Below are 16,342 nucleotides of genomic sequence, written 5' to 3' on the forward strand. Positions count from 1 at the left end.
TAGAAGGTATTAGTAGTGCTGCGGCTGATTTCCGTTGATTATGCTTTTGATTAATTGATTAGTCTTTTAAATGTCAGAAAATTGTGAAAAATTGCCTCCACAGTTTGCCAGAGGTGACATCTTCACAGTGCTTGTTTTGTGGGACTAAAAGGACAAAACCTAGATGTTCAAACTGGGAATAGACAATCTCTTCGCTTTAACGCGTCATTATAAAGTATAAAGTAAAGGTTGAGTAACAATGTAATGGTAATAGAATAATGATGCTTTCAGAGTTAACATTGGTTCCCAATAAACCCCACTCTCACTGTGCTAATTTGTCTGACACCAGGCACCAAAACTCATGGGAAAATGAAGATTGACTGGTGATCCAGTCAGTTGGCACCATTTCTGCGTGCTTTCATGTCTCCATAATACTAAATCAATGAATGAACTCGTGTTTTGTCCTGTGTTGTTGGTATTTGTTACACTGAGGAAAAATGAGAGTGATCCAGTTGCCTTTGTGACGGCAGCAGCTACAGTATTACAACTTAGAAACATTTGGGCTAGGAAGATGTCTGTTTTCACTTTAATTGACAAGGTGTTTGGTATTTTTGTTGTATAACTGACATGATAAGTGATTGATTTAACATCAGTCAAGTAATGTCTGTCCTCTGACCCATCAATTAATGGCTATTTGTTATAACACCATATGACATTACCCTCCTTTGGTTTTAGGTTACACTTGCTTTGCCTTTGTTAATGCACGATCAATCTCTTGGGTGCACTTAAATGAAAAGGAGGATGTGTGCCCCAGTGTGAGATGTGGACCAGAAGCCTCTGTCAGCGCTGGGCTCTGCTTGATATGCAAATCTTTGATAGGCTGGCTGTGCCCAGCAGCTGTTCTCCCAATCTTCAAAAGTGAACTTGATTTGAAGTGGATTTGTCACAAGTTAGTTGATATGATCAAACATAAGAGGCGTCTCTGTTGTCTAATCGTGATGCTCTTCCAAGCTCAGCTTTGCTTTGGCCTTCTGCGTGTCTTTGCACAGCAATTTTGTTTGTGTAGGGTAACTGCTTTTGGACGTTGCCTGCATGCAAACATAACAGTGGTAACCACAGGGCTTAGCTGACAGACGGCCTTGTTAGGCTTCGCCCTGTGTGTGGGGAGTGGCATGTGGGATCCATGAGCCCCACCTGCAGTACATGTGGACCTTCCCACCGGTTAGGCCTCAGTGTGATGCACCCTGGCGTCTCAGCATATGGAAAACAGTGGGGAATCTGCAACCATTTTCCATCTTATCACACATTCCAGATGATCTACGGATAAAACAAGGTTAAACATGAAGTGTTGCCATAGCACATTTTGTTGCCTGTAAGCGACAGTACATCCAAGCATTTGTCGATTTTTATAGCTTCAGAGTTTAACTCTAATGGTTCACCCTTATTATTTTTGATTCTTCTTTAATTTGCACACGGATTATACAGTGGACCTGGCCAGCATCCAGTTGGCATCTAACATGGAGTCTTCAGATAGCGTGCTGTTGCTTGTTAGTCCATAAGGAGGTTGCAGGGCTGCCATGTGTCACTTTTAAAGTGCGTTGTGGCAACACAATTGATACCTCTGTCAGTGCATCTCAAGGGCTGCACTCGCTCTGCAGGACAGCTGGCAGCTACTGACCCTAAATCACCGCTGGTCTGCTGCAGTGGCTCAGTGATGGCACTGTAGAGGGGTTGGCTGACGGGAACATAAATTTGATTTTCTGCATTTCAGATAAGAGACGGGGCTGGAGGAGCTTTTGTTAAATGCGTGCCGATTAGACAGAATGAACGTATGTGCTGAAACAACACAGGCTGTACGAGTGATCACTGGTACAGATTTATATTAAAATCTAAAGGCTGTGTGTTTTTTGCCTTTTTGCAGCAGCTTGATCTCATTTTGGAGGCGTGTGCCAGTTTTGATTAAATCAAATCATTCTATCAGGCATTGTAAATGTGTAGCCCGTGCGTGTGCGTATTTCCTGTCCTGGGGCTGTGCAGAGCAATAGACCATACTTACATGAATTATCATCAAGTTGTCAGCCCCCAAACTACGTGCACCTGTGACAACTGTGATGATGTGCCGATGATGTGTGTTTTGTTCTATTCACCTGATGAGAGCAAAATCAAGGAGTCATGAGGTTAAAACATCGATGTAACCAAAATAACAGAATCTCCTTATTTCTTCTTTGTGCTTCCAAAGACTGTTCTGCTGAGAGGTCATGTTCGCAGTCCGGTGCTCCGTCTCCTAGTCAGTCGACGTCTTCACACACGCTCTCCTCCGCCAAATCCAAAGGCTCCCTGCGCAGGCAATCCAAATCCGTGGTATGGTCTTTTCTATATATATCTCTACATTTTCTGTCGTTGTCTCACTTGACATGCTTCACCCCAGTTTGATTTTTCACATTTCGCTCGCATTAAATGATTTAATTCATCATATCGTTTAGTAGTTGTTTATCCCAGATGACTGCACATTGCATTCCTTGCACATTGAAGACATAATTATGTCAAGAGAAGCTTCATGCAAAGTCATAACTAGATTAAAAGCAAAATGTGCAGGTCTAAGATTGGGTGATTATTTTTTTCAATGCATTTCATATATGCATTCTACGATCAATTGATTAATTGTTTAGTTTATAAAATTTGCAAAATGCTCATCCCAATTTCTCAGAGCTCAAAGTGAAGTCTTCAGATTGCATCTTTGCACAGTCCAAAACCCAAAGACTCTTAATTTTCTTTCATAAATGACAAGGAAAAGCAGCAAATCCTTACTTATAAGAAACTGGAATTTAAATTTCTTGAAAAATGACTGAAATGATTGATCAGCTATCATCATAGTCTGCAATTTTCCTTTTGATCCACTAGTCAGTTAGCTGAGTAATCATTGCAGCTCTACAGGCATACAGATCTTTCTTAGTTGATTCCTGTTTGTGTTGCTGACCATCTCTTGAAAACCTCTCTCACAGGAGATGTCTGAGAACGGTGGAGGTGGGCAGCAGATGGTGAAGGCCCGCTTCAACTTCAAGCAGAACAATGAGGACGAACTGTCATTCAATAAAGGCGACATGATCCTCGTGACGCGGCAGGAGGAGGGAGGTTGGTGGGAGGGATCGCTCAACGGCAAGACGGGCTGGTTCCCCAGTAACTATGTCCGGGAGATCAAAGCCTGTGGTGAGTTGTGCCACCACTCCTGAATATAAAGGTTTCAGAAAGAGTTTGTAAAACCATTTAAATGTTATAGAAAATTGTAATTTGCATTTAAAGCCATATTTTCAAAGTCAGTCATGTTGCAAAACAGACAGTGACTTAGTTTAGCTTGGTCAGGGAGGGATGGCAGGACATTTTTGACATCATTCGTGTTCCATCACTTGATATAAATACTAATTAACACTATATAATACCATTTGCAGAAGAGAATATTAGATATGAATGCTGACGTCTAGAAAAAAAAGATGTAACTGGTGTAGGTCACTGAAGAGTTGACCTGGATTTTCCCTTCAAGACAAAAATAGACATTATTTGGTTGGATGTTAAAAACCCTGAACTAGTTTCGAAAATGATTATTGTAGTCTGATTGTTTTAAAAATATTTTTGATGACTATCATGAACTAGTTACTGCAGAGCTCTCCAAACCTTGATACTTATTTCCTCTACAGAAAAACCAGTGTCTCCTAAAGGAACTCAGCTGACCAAGAACTACTACAGTGTGGTAAGTGAAAATGACTGAGGTCACTTCTCCTAAATGTGTGTAATATCGAGAGCTTAATACGACTTATAGCAGGAATTCATACACTAAAACTGAATTTGTCAGACTTGGCTGTATTAGTTTTTTTTCATATTGTTTATTGGAGTTTTCTTGTTTTTAACTTTAACAAATACAAGTTATTTCTCCACTTTAAATTACTCTATCAGCACAACATTACTTTGTTAATCCAAAGTACTGATGAAGGCAAAAATGATCCAGACCTTCCTGTTACTAACCGTTTTTACTGGAATGTTTTGCCTTTAGGAAATACTGTGCTTCCCTGCAGTCTGACAACATTTAGTATTCTGCTGTGTGTGCTGCTGTTGCAGGTGGTACAGGACATCTTGGAACATGAGCGGGAGTTTGTCAAAGAATTACAAACAGTGCTGAGTTGTTATCTTCGACCCCTGCAAACCAGCGACAAGTAAGAGCAATGACAAGAAGATGTGACGGATCCATTAAAATAAATCATTGAAGGCAGAGGGCATTGTGGGATCCCAGTGAAATCTCTTTGTTTAACTTGGGAAAGTAACATTTTCAGAAATAAGTCAATAGCCCTACATTTACTGAAATCCTAATCAATGATAATGCTTCTTTGATCATCCATGTTGTAGGACAGTAGTTATCATCTCCACTCATGCTAAATATATGTATACTCAGGGTGAGCAGTGCAGACAGCACCACCTTGTGTGGGAACCTGGAGGAGATCCTCACCTTCCAGCAGGCACTGTGTGTGGCTCTGGAGGACTGCACCAAGTAAGTCATGCTGGACACGGATCTCCATTAAACCTTCTATCATAACAATCTCAGTGTACACCCTCCTACATACTATATATTGCATTGCAAGTGTTCCACAAAGCATACTTAACTTGATTATATATTTTTGCAATCGCTTCCTTCCTCTTCGGCATCTCTTCCTCTTCGTTTCTTCATTGTATAAATATGAACTTGCCAAAGACTGAATAAGCTGAAATAGGTGTTCCATTATGGTGACCGTGCAGCCCAAAACGATTACCCTCAGCCCAGTAATATTACTATCCTCGCACACGTCGGTTTGAAAAATCTGCATGTCTTTTGGTGCATTCATGCAGTGTTTGGAAAATTGACAACAAATCCACAACTGCTAGAAACAAGTGGCTGCCTTGGGGGAAGGAAAACGCATTCTTACATCCTAGAATGTTCGGTATGCTTCGGAAAATGGCCAGTAGCAATGTGAAGCGAGAACAGTCTAAAAATAGACCTAAAATTGTTCAAATCATTCTTTAAACTATGTAATTTCAGCTTGAGGCCTTAAAATGACTCAAGTGTGTCTCAAATTCAGCTAAAGAATCTAAATGTGTTCTGGTTTTGTGGTGTTTATCTGAGAAAACGGTGTCAGAGACTTGTATTCTGAGGGTTTCAAAACAACAAGAGCGGTCATGTATTCTGCATTCTCTGTCGGACTGCTTTTCAGTTATTAGGTAATGGTTCAATATATCATCATGACAGTCTTTGTCTCTTTCCATATCTCTCCTCTTTACCCAACCCTCTGTCTTGTCTCTCTTCTCCTCTGTCAGAGTCTCCGAGGCCCAGCAGCGAGTGGCGGGCTGCTATTTAAACCTGATGTGTCAGATCAAGACGCTGTACTTGGCTTACTGTTCCAGCCACCCTTCAGCTGTTTGCATCCTCACTGACCACAGGTGAGCCCCCCTGCACACGAAACAGCCTTCAAATCCTGAAGGTATTCTAAGAGTCTGGATAAATAGTGCAAATTTATAGCCCTGCTGTCCCATGACAGCTGTGTTCGTTCATTTATGCTAACCAGCTACCCCTGGGCCTAAAAACCTTGTTCCCCGAGCGGTCCAAAGCTGATGTGCTGGCAATGTAAACACTTACACTCCCCTGGCGGTCTGGGTAGCTGAACGGCTAACTGAGCTAACAAGCTAACAGTAGCTACAGTCATGGATGTACAAGCAGAATAGAGATAGCAGAAGTTAGCAGGTACTCTGGTGATATGCTGCACCTATTTGTTGGGAGTGGATTCAACAGGTGGCTAATTATTACATATTGCACCTTCAAACGAAACAGTCTGAGAAGTTAAAATCTATTATTATATATCTGAGGGGTCAAATGAGGTGGGGAAGCATCAATATAACTGTCAGACTTTTCTCACTTATCCTTTTCCACAGTTATATTTTTCTTGTGTTTGAGGAAAGTGTACATGGTGACTGTTTTGTGATTTCTGGAACTACTTCATGCTGTTTTCTGTTGATGAGCTGTAGTTCAGTTTTGAACCACAAGGTGTCACGCTCCCCATCTGTAAATGACCAGGAGGCTAAACTGGGCCTGAGCTGTTGCCGAGTCCCCATGTGCTCAACGTTTCCTACAGTCTTATTACCATTTTTTATAAAAAAAAAAAAAAAAAAAAAAAAGATCATTCTCCTTGAGAATTGACCTGCTGTTATGAATCTGTATATATCACGGTCAGTGTGAAGAGGTAAAATCACATTGTTGTAGTTTAAATGATACATTGTTGAATAATGTAGAAGTAGCTTGTCTGGTTCTTCATTGTGAGCTGCAGATGAAGTTGAATTACACACACAGGAAGCTGACTGTTGACAGGATATATCAAGTTGTGGTTATGTTGACAGGCGAGCGAGACTCATTTTTCACAGTAAGCACATTTGCACTTCAGTTTCAGGAGTTTTTTTTGTGAAATTCACATTTACCTATTGTTACCTGGTAGTGCTGCTACAGGACTAGTTTTTTTTTAGTCATGGAAACTCATGAATGGCGTTACTTTCAAAGCACATTTTCAGGACTGCAGTGAAGTGAGCGTGTCGCAGTCCAGTTGCAGAAAAATATGCAAAATTTGCTGACCTAATTTGTGCTGCCATTCACATTAATGGTTAACACCATTACAGCCGCCTGCGGTCCTTTCTCACATATAGCACAGGTGTGATATACTGCATGGTTTCATATCACATTGTTTGTTGTCCTTACAGCAAAAATTGTTTATATATGAGACCCACTTTCCATGTATTATATAGAAAAATGATATTAATGCTATACCACAGAAATGAATCACTGTGTGTGCTAAACATGTTGCCATACTCACATACTAGGACATACTATACAGTTTAGCTTTAAATGTATCTAAATTCCTTCAACACAGATAACAGTGTTTAATAAGTTACTCTGTTGCAGTAAAAAAATATATTTGTTTGAAAATTATTTGAATCCCAGTTCTACTGTGTGTACAATCTGCAGTCACAGACATATTTAGATAAAATATTCCACTTTACTTTGAAATAAACACTCAATTTACTTATATAATGTAATTTCTCATGTCATTAGAAATCTGCATTTTTTAAGTGTCTTTGAACCTTAATCTCTACAATTAATGTGCAGTTCTCTGTAGTTTATCCCCATAGAAATAAGCTAACAAAATAAAATGACCATTAAAGATATAATGTTGAATATTTTTTCATTAAAATGTTTAAAAACAACTAGACCCAGTGAAGACAACAACTCCCATGATCCCCGGCTTCTTCCGTCTTTTGTTTTTCTTTTAACTGAGAGACCCCGAGCAGCAAAAAATGACATACTGTACATTTAACTGTGTATTATTTGTGTGTGTTTAACAGTGAGGAGCTTGACAAGTTCATGGAGAGCCAGGGAGCCAGTGCTCCAGGGATCCTGACCCTGACCACCAGTCTCAGTAAGCCCTTCATGAGGCTGGACAAATACCCCACGTTGCTGCAGGAGCTGGAGAGACATGTGGAGGTAATAAACATATAATGTATATAGTGAAATTATAATAATAATATGTAATTAAATATGTCTTCAATAAAAAAGGGAAATTAATTTGATTGATTTGAAATAAATGAACATTAATGTGTGAAAATGTACGGAATGAGTCTTACGCCAGGGTCAGACAGGACGTGGACGTTCACATAGGAAGCGCCGAATCTGGTTGATTTTCAAAATAAAACACATTTTGAAATAAAACTATTTTCAATAATTAATCACCCCGATTGACAGAAAAATACTCATTACTATGAAGTGGACATACATTTACAGTTGTCAGGAAAACATGGCGTTATAATTTTATGCGGTTATTTACTTACCCATGGTGAAAAAACAGCTCCAAGTGTGACTACAGAACAGCCGAGGAGCAGAGCCGCTTGCCGACCGGCGCGGAGAAATTCTGGTGTGAACAGAAGGGCTGTGGCTCGCACGAGAATTTCTGAGTGCGGCGCTTTGGTGTCCTGTCTGAACCTGGCGTGATTCTCTTCCACTCTCTGACTTCCTTTGTTTATCACAGCATGCCCTGTATGGACACTTATCTCATGTTGACATTTAGCGCTCTCAGGCTCGATGTGACTTATATGGTCGTACTGATGTGTTGTGTATTCTCACCACAGGAAGCCCATCCAGACTATGCTGACATTGTGAAGGCAACCGCAGCATTTAGAAGCCTGGTGGTAAGTCTGGGACATCCGGGGGGCTCCGCATGCTTCAGCTAGCCATGAACTGCATCACCTTTGTTAATCTCTCTTCGGGGATTAGGCTTCTTCTTTCTATCAGCTCTGACAAGGCCGAGTGTAACGACCTGTTAACCTCTTGTGTCAATTCTTAATTATTGGATTGACAGTCCACTGACAAAATCCCTCTCCACCGGAGATCAGAAAAAGAACTAATCACTCTCTCTCGACACAGACAACTGAATCCAAATGTGGAGGAACACCTTTAAAATGATAATTAACACTAACCAGAACTCTATCATTACTGTTGCTAATTTTATTTTTATTATTATTCTCTCAATTATATTTCTACAGTCTTTTCCTTATTTTCATTTGTTTGTATTTCATTGCAGCCATTGTTTCCCCCAGCTCTCCGGTTATTTTATTTATCGTCCTCCACTTTGATTCTTGATTTCTTTTGCTCCGTCTGCCTTACTGTTCACCTGTCTATCTCTATGCCTCAATCTTTGTCTGTATGTGTAGCTATCTGTTTGTCAATCACTGCTCCTGTCTGTCAAAGTATGTGTATACTGCAAGTCTGTAATGGGGTGGTGGGTGTCAACTGAGAAGGTGGGAGAGGGTGAGCTGTACGGAAACAAGGGGGTAGGGATAGGGTGGGAGTAGCGACCTCACCGTTGGAGGCTGCATGCTTAAACGAGTCTTTAAATCCATCTGTCATCTTTGTTCGTCTCCACTGGGGATTCTTTTTGTCAGTACTGATCGAGGCTGAGTTTAACAACCTGCAAGCATCTTGTGTCAACATTTAATTATCGGATTATCAATCCACTGGATTTATTTATTTACACCTCCAAAATGCAGATACTGTTTAGTGTCAAAGGTTAAGATGTGGCTTAAGGTGAGACAGAACAGATTTTGAGATCTTCCTTCAGACTAGTGGAGAGAAGAAAAATGTCCAAATGACACATTTAGGTGTTTATTTTAATTCAGATTTCTGTTCCTGACATTTATGGAAATCAGAGCAAATTTCATTAGACCGCCTAATTTGCCTATTTAAACACACAATTTCAGAAAACTTGTGATAAATAAAATAATTGTCATAGTGTAAATAATCAACTGGGGAAGTTTCATTGTTACCCTGTTCATCTGTTGTACTGTTCTCCGGAGAAAGGTTTTGGTTCATCACGCTGTATAATAACCATCATTTATAAATGGTAAATTTAAAGTTAATTCAACTACAGTCAGTAGTTATTTCACTGTTATAACCAAGATAAACAATTGTCAAATAAGTGGCTTTTATTGTTTGTTAACAGTGACATAACTATTAAGTAAAGTTGAATAAAATGTACCTTTTAATGATGATGGTTATTATGAGTTTGGGTTTTTTTTTGACTACTTGTTTCAGAGTTTTGTTATGATGTCACCTTTGTTGTCATGGGCTTCACACGAAAACATAACAAAACGTAGTACTTCACAATCAAGCACACGTCTGTTCCAAGGGAAAACATCAATGAAAGACTGAGCATTTTCCCAGCTGCAGGCTTCGTGATCGCGTCGTTCCTACAGTGGGTGTGAACCAAAGAGTTGGATTAGAAACGAGCAACCGCATCAGTGCCTGAGCGAACACCACTCTGAGACACAGTTTCCCCGGTATAGCACCGACTTCCTAGTAAGAATAGATGAGGTGACTCACACGTCTCTTCAACAGGGCTGCACAGGAAAGCGGGAAAAAAACCATCACACACTATAGACTGGTGTAATTTGCAAGTCTCATTTTTCTTTAATGTTTTGAATGTGTGGTTGGGTGGGCAGGCACTTAAGAAATGCCAGTTGCATCTCATCTGCAGCGCTCCGTCTACATAGTCAAATTTTAGTTTAACGTGCAGTGGAACATGATACATGTTGCATTGTCATTTTTCCTGTTTGAAGAGGGAGAGCCCCTGCCAATCACCTGAAAATGTTCTACTTTATGTTGCAGGTTACTCCATATACCTCTGACACAGAAGTAAAAATAGAACGTTGAATACACAGTGAATAGTGAAGCAAATGGTTGTGTTTTCCAAAGCTTTATCCATTGTTCTTCTCATTTCTCAGAATTTCTTGAAGGCAAGAAACCACTTTGTTCAACAGAATGATTCAGTAAAATATCACTGTAACTTTCACCAGTAATAAAGCACTAATTGTATATTGATATTGTGGAATTTGGACCGAAACTCTTCCGGAAAAACTGAAATCTAGGAATGGGTCATCAATAGCAAAGATATTTCAACATTATCCCAATGAAGCTGTGTGTATCTCACTCTTTTGACGAGTTTTAAAAAATGTAAAAAATCCCATTGACTGATGTGTATTTGTGTGTGTGTGTGTGTGTGTGTGTGTGTGTGTGTGTGTGTTTAGACACAGTGCCAGGATCTGCGGAAGCGCAAGAACCTGGAGCTCCAGATCTTGTCCGAACCAGTGCGGGCCTGGGAGGGAGACAGCATGAAGAGCCTGGGTCATGTGGCCTACATGTCTCAGGTCCACGTGAAAAATGGGTCCAGTGAGGTGAGAGACGTGTGACCAGGATGACCAGAGCTAACATCAGTTGTTAGTTTTTTTTCCATCTAATTGTTGAGCTTTGGCTGTCTTGGTTTCCTTGGTGGAGGAAATGAAACCTACTAGATATCTCTCCTGCTCTACTATAACGAAAACTAGCAGTTAGACATGTTTTTTAACTTTAATCTTCAAATTTAGCCGCCTATCATTCCATTGACCTGTTAGAAATGCGCAATAACGTTTATTTTCCTTTCTCTCGTAAGTCCAAGTGACTCAGTCAGCTAAACTCTCCACGGCCTGCATGTCTTCATGTTTTGTGCTGTGATGCATGTATTGTTTGACGCAGGTAAGCAGGTGGGAGGAAGTGTGAACGGTGTGCTCTAGATTTATGTGACAAATGCAAAGTCTCACTAATACAATTTAAAGGGCACCGATGGTAACTTAAATTCCGATTAACCCAGAAGCGTGACATTATTCCAAACAAGTATGAAACATGCATCTTAGCCTGAATGTGTTAAAGTGTTCATGAATATCCATAAACGGTTTGTGCTAAATTCCGTCCTCCTTTCGCTAATTCAGTGTCCCGTCAAGTGTGAAAACAGAAACCTAAAGTAGGCCATGCCCGCCTTGAAAAGTCACCTCCTCAGTGTTGTGTGGTTTCTGTGTAGGGGTCGCCTTTGAGTTGGTGGTTGGAAGAAAGCCCAAGATACACTATCAACCACTTTCCAACCACCATATCAGTTACAAAGATCTCTTTTGGAACTCAACGATCTGACTTTTTTCCGATCGTTTACCAAGCAACCGCTTTGCCAAACTAGTATCTGGTTGATGACTTCAGATGAGATTTTTTGACCGTCAGCGTGAAGAACGCGTTGAACTTCTTGCCACCTTTCTTTCAATGACAAATATGGAAACAATATCTATTTATGAAAACCTTTGTTTAACCTGTCAACCTGTTGCAGTACTTTCATTCAGTTATATTTCCGACACTAACATGAGTGTGTGCATGAACTAATAGGTCGAACTTCAACCGAATGTTTTATGTTTCTGTTTTGCAGGAAAAAGAGGAGCGTTATCTAATGCTTTTCCCTAACGTGTTAGTCATGCTCTCTGCCAGTCCCCGGATGAGTGGCTTTATTTATCAGGTGAGGTACAACATACCGTGAACCTTCCCTTTTTATAAGTGATTTTTCTATTTGTATCAGTTTTCTTTATAAATCTAATTAAATTAATTTATGTCTCATTTCCTCTTTTTTTTGTCCCATTCAGGGAAGACTGTCGCTGACAGGCACCACAGTAATGAGACACGCAGAGGATGCCGACAGTGCCCACTACGCCTTTGACATCACAGGTTTGCATCTGATGCTCTGGACAAAATTAGGACTTGTCTTCTTTAGTTTACACAGCAATAATGCAGTATATTGAGTCATAACCCAAATAAACAATCTAAGCTCGAGCTCATTGAACAGCCATGGGGCTGTGTCTTTTTACTTCAGCCTTTCCCCCTGTAAAATATTCATGCTGGTGTCTGTACACACTCAATAAAAGGATGTCAAACTTGCCCTACTTTTTCAAATAAAACCATTTTGCTACACAGATAAATTTAGATGTGTCATATGATTCAGATGATCCAGTAAACACGAGGCCTTTAAAATTTTAGTCTCTCCAACCAGGAGTCACCAAACATGTTGCTTCACACGCCTTACACTGTATAGTTATATCTCTTTGCTTCTTTGTGAGTCAGGACAAATGAAAACAACAAACATTTTTCATTTAATCTTAGAGATTTAATCTCTAAATGACACCTGCAAACCCCTAAATTAGCTCTTGTATTTGTGGTTGCGGTATGTGTTGACTCTTATCAGCCATATGGAACTTTCACTGAAGAAAGTATGTGTGTGTTTGTGTTGCAGGAAGCATGATCGACCGTATTACAGTGTTCTGCAGTAATGCCCAAGAGTTGCAGGAGTGGCTGGAGCACCTTCAGCCCTTTACCAAAGGAGGCAGCCCTGCAGGAACCATCTCAAAGGTTGAGAAACATACACATTCACAACATATACAGTATTAAGAGAAAACAATAGCAAAAGTGAAACCTGCAACTCGATAAAGTGTGAAAAGCGATCATCTTTCCTTGTATGTGTGAAACACTTGCGTCTTCTTTCCTCCCAACCGACCCTTGTAGACTGTAGAAGGCAAGCCGCTGAGCATGGTTGGAACCCCCACTCACCTCTCCCATCTGGGTAGCCTCAGCGCCGTCAGTCGCGGCCCTCTGGAACCGCCGAAGATCAGCAAGCCCTGGTCTCTCAGCTGCCTGCGCCCTGCGCCCCCCCTCAAGCCCTCTGCAGCACTGGGATACAAAGAGGTAGGAGTTTGCAGACCTTGTGTTCAGTAGCACAAACAAACCTACACAAGCAGTCATGCGATACATTATTAGTCAGAAACCACAAGAATCCCACCTCCTGTACAAGCCCCCCTCTGTCTGCCTCTTCCGTCTCCGTTTCATTCATACCTACAATTTTCAGTTTGACATCACTCTTTCCACCAAACACACTTAGAACAATAATTAAACTAATATTGACACATATTCAGCAGTTAAAGGTAAAAGGAAGTCAGTCTGTCACGGCATTGCTGTACCAGCCTGTCTGTTTTAATGTCTGAGGTGCGTCGTTCCTCCGAACAGCTGTTTGAACGTACTATTTCAGCATTTACACCAAATTTATTAAATAGATATAAAATATTGATGGTAAGCATGTCAAATTTTACAAATACAGTAAACAGTAAAAAAAAAAAAAAAAACATTTTGAGACTTGCTGTTGTTTATAAACTTTGTGAAATACTTTCTACAACACTTTCTTAACTATTTTGATCTAACTGTTAATAAACTGTACGTTATACATGAAGATACTTCTTTGTTTGTGTTAAAAAAAAACCCTATTGGTTTGTTCCAGTAATGTAGGTGTAGATTTGCATATAGAGCGGGTAAGTGTGATCGGATCACAAGAGGTCACTGTGTCGAGACGCATTTAATGCCAGGAGTGAATTGACGGGCTTGAGGCTGTCCACTTGTAATTGGATCCCTCAGAACGGATGGTAAAACCAAATATGTACAGCCTGTAGTGATCCAATCTGATCTGAATATATTTAAAACTTTTTTTTTTTACTTTTATCAACTACTCCTTGGAGATGTTTATAACAGCCTAACTTTTATGTGGTCACAGGCTCTAGAAACCTTGATCTTTGCTGTGATGGCAACAGGAAAACCCTTTTGCAGATAGAGATAAGTGCTTTGCACAGTGCGTGGGCCAGCTAGATAAAGTACGTGGTGAGGGTGAAAAGCGGCAACGGATATTATTAGGAGATAATTAACTATGCAGTAAAAGTGCGTCTGAAAGCATGGCACGGTGTAAATATGTTCTGAGTAAGGTAATTCTCAGTAACAGAAGAATGACTGGCACCGGAGCTACTTATGTTCTCTCTGTGGTCCACGTGGGAGGTGGAAGCCTTCACACCTTAAAGTTTCAGTTATAAAGGGCTCTAGTCTAGTGATTCTAGTGTTGAATATGTAGCTCCAGTAAACATATGTGTATGCACTTTTTTGACAAGCTGTAATCTAAAAATGACTCCACCTCTTTGTACTCTTAAACCCTAAACACACACACACAAACTCTCACGCTCATTCTTTGAGAATAGAACCAAGCAGGCGTGTCGGGTCTTTTTCTCTGCCGAGCAGAGATTGCATGTATAATCCTCTGTATACATAACCACCTTTCTGCCAATCTCCCCATTTCTCCTCATATCTTTCTTTTTCTTACATGAAGTAACCATCCTATTCTGCATAGACAAAGAATAGGTGAATGACAGAGGGGTTGTAAAGATGTTCACCATTAACTCTCTATCACATCCTTCGCGCATCATATTTTTCATGCACATTTCCCCTTTTTCTCTCTTTCTCTATCCCGCCTCCTGTAGAGGATGTCTTATATCATGAAGGTAAGGTGTGTGTGTGTGTGCGTGTGTGTGTGTGGGCGTGAGGATGTGGTTTTTGGGGGTGGAGGTGGGATGGGGTTGCCTTTGTGTGCGTGTGTTTACCCCCCGTGTTGAGCTAGCATGCCCTTGCTCTGTTTGCTTCACTTCTCCTTCATTGTCATCTGTTGGTTTCCTGTTATCTGTAGCGTGCGTGTCTTCGTTTTTTAGTTTCTCATTCTCTGCAGTGAGAAAAGGTGTCACTCATCGTGTACATTATACGTTTTCTGTCAGAAAAAAAACCCATTCTGATGCAGCCATGTTACTCATGTCTACTCAGGGTGCTATTTTTGGAAATCTAGACACAGAAAGCAGTCAAGTCTACTGTCACTCAGCCCTGGATGTATTTTTACGCATTTGAATTACTAACAGCCAAAATACACTGTGATAGTTTTGACGATGTCTCTTTTACTCCTTTCATCCTTGACGGAAAAACCCACTCACATGGTTTTTTGTACACATTCACATTACAGACAATCTGCATTCACTCCCGCGTCAAATGACTCTGTAGCAGTCATGGGTGTGTATCGGCTCCAGCTCCGATCAGCTGTGATGGAAACACAGCATCCAGGGAGACATGCTAATTTATTTCCTTTTCCTACACGATGCAATGATGCGCGTTGAAGAACGCCAGGAGCTTGTTAATCCATTTCCGTCCGTCTCCATTGTCCCGTTTCTTCAAGCCGTGTTTGAACATCGTTAAGAGACTAAAGTAAAAAGATTTTTTGTGTAACCACAGTTACATTGTCAGTGGTCTCCATGTCAGTACCTGATCTTTGTCAGTTTCTTGACCGGTACTGCGCATGTGCACAAGAATGTTATTGATTAAGACTTTTCAGGCCACATTTTAACGTCCTCTCAGGAGGTATACAATCAGTTGCTTAATACTGTTTCCTGTTTTTCTGGCGTGTTCGTGATGATGAACAAGAAAAAAAGAAAGCAGGAAGGCAAACTCATTTCCTGGCGATGGGAAAGGAGTTGGCCCTCCATTTAAAAAAAATGCATATACACACCAATTTTGGTGTAAAAAGTATATTTTTACGTTGATTCCTTGTGTGTCGGCTTTTCTACATTCAAAGCTGCGGGCACTGGACACATTTTTTCTAAATTATTTCTCAAAGCAAAGGAACAAAAATCTATTCAGCCATGAAACAGTGCTTGAAAGACTGTTGCTCAACCACGGCTTCAGTTCCCAACTTTTTACTGAGGCCTAGTCCACACATACACAGAATAAATTAAAAAAAAGGTTTTTGAAAAAAAAAACTGTCTAGACGAGCGTTTGAGTACCATTTATCTCCGTCCATACAACACACCTGAAAATGGATATCTCATGGCCATTCACTGGGCACGTGCGTGCCACAGATTGTGTGCTCTCATCAGTTGCTTAGTTACAGAAAATACGATGAACGAGGCAGAATAACACGACTGTTCTTCACAGAATTTTCCTGGAAAATTTGTCAGCAAAACATTGTGAGCGCCTGTTTTTTCTCTTTTTTCCATCGCTGTATAATCCATCTCCATTTGTGTCTTTCTTAATATAACGCTAAACAATATAGCATCT

At 40.4% G+C, this 16,342-nt stretch overlaps 1 protein-coding gene across 5 annotated transcripts in view; it reads left to right on the plus strand.

Moving 5' to 3' along the window:
• The window catches only part of arhgef6 (Rac/Cdc42 guanine nucleotide exchange factor (GEF) 6), a 29,325-nt gene that overhangs the window by 5,369 nt on the left and 7,614 nt on the right, over positions 1-16,342 (plus strand). For 3 of the 5 annotated variants that reach the window (XM_073486716.1, XM_073486718.1, XM_073486721.1), the window contains exons 4-17: positions 2,219-2,340; positions 2,982-3,186; positions 3,672-3,724; positions 4,090-4,184; positions 4,421-4,516; positions 5,317-5,439; positions 7,387-7,525; positions 8,167-8,226; positions 10,621-10,767; positions 11,817-11,903; positions 12,028-12,109; positions 12,672-12,787; positions 12,941-13,120; positions 14,728-14,748. In XM_073486716.1, coding sequence (XP_073342817.1) covers positions 2,219-2,340; positions 2,982-3,186; positions 3,672-3,724; positions 4,090-4,184; positions 4,421-4,516; positions 5,317-5,439; positions 7,387-7,525; positions 8,167-8,226; positions 10,621-10,767; positions 11,817-11,903; positions 12,028-12,109; positions 12,672-12,787; positions 12,941-13,120; positions 14,728-14,748 — 1,526 coding nt within the window. The remainder of the gene's footprint in view (positions 1-2,218; positions 2,341-2,981; positions 3,187-3,671; positions 3,725-4,089; positions 4,185-4,420; positions 4,517-5,316; positions 5,440-7,386; positions 7,526-8,166; positions 8,227-10,620; positions 10,768-11,816; positions 11,904-12,027; positions 12,110-12,671; positions 12,788-12,940; positions 13,121-14,727; positions 14,749-16,342) is intronic. The other 2 variants (XM_073486719.1, XM_073486720.1) reach the window with 1 other exon arrangement.

The sequence above is a fragment of the Pagrus major genome, chromosome 18 (assembly GCF_040436345.1).
Source record: "Pagrus major chromosome 18, Pma_NU_1.0".
Classification (NCBI taxonomy): domain Eukaryota; kingdom Metazoa; phylum Chordata; class Actinopteri; order Spariformes; family Sparidae; genus Pagrus; species Pagrus major.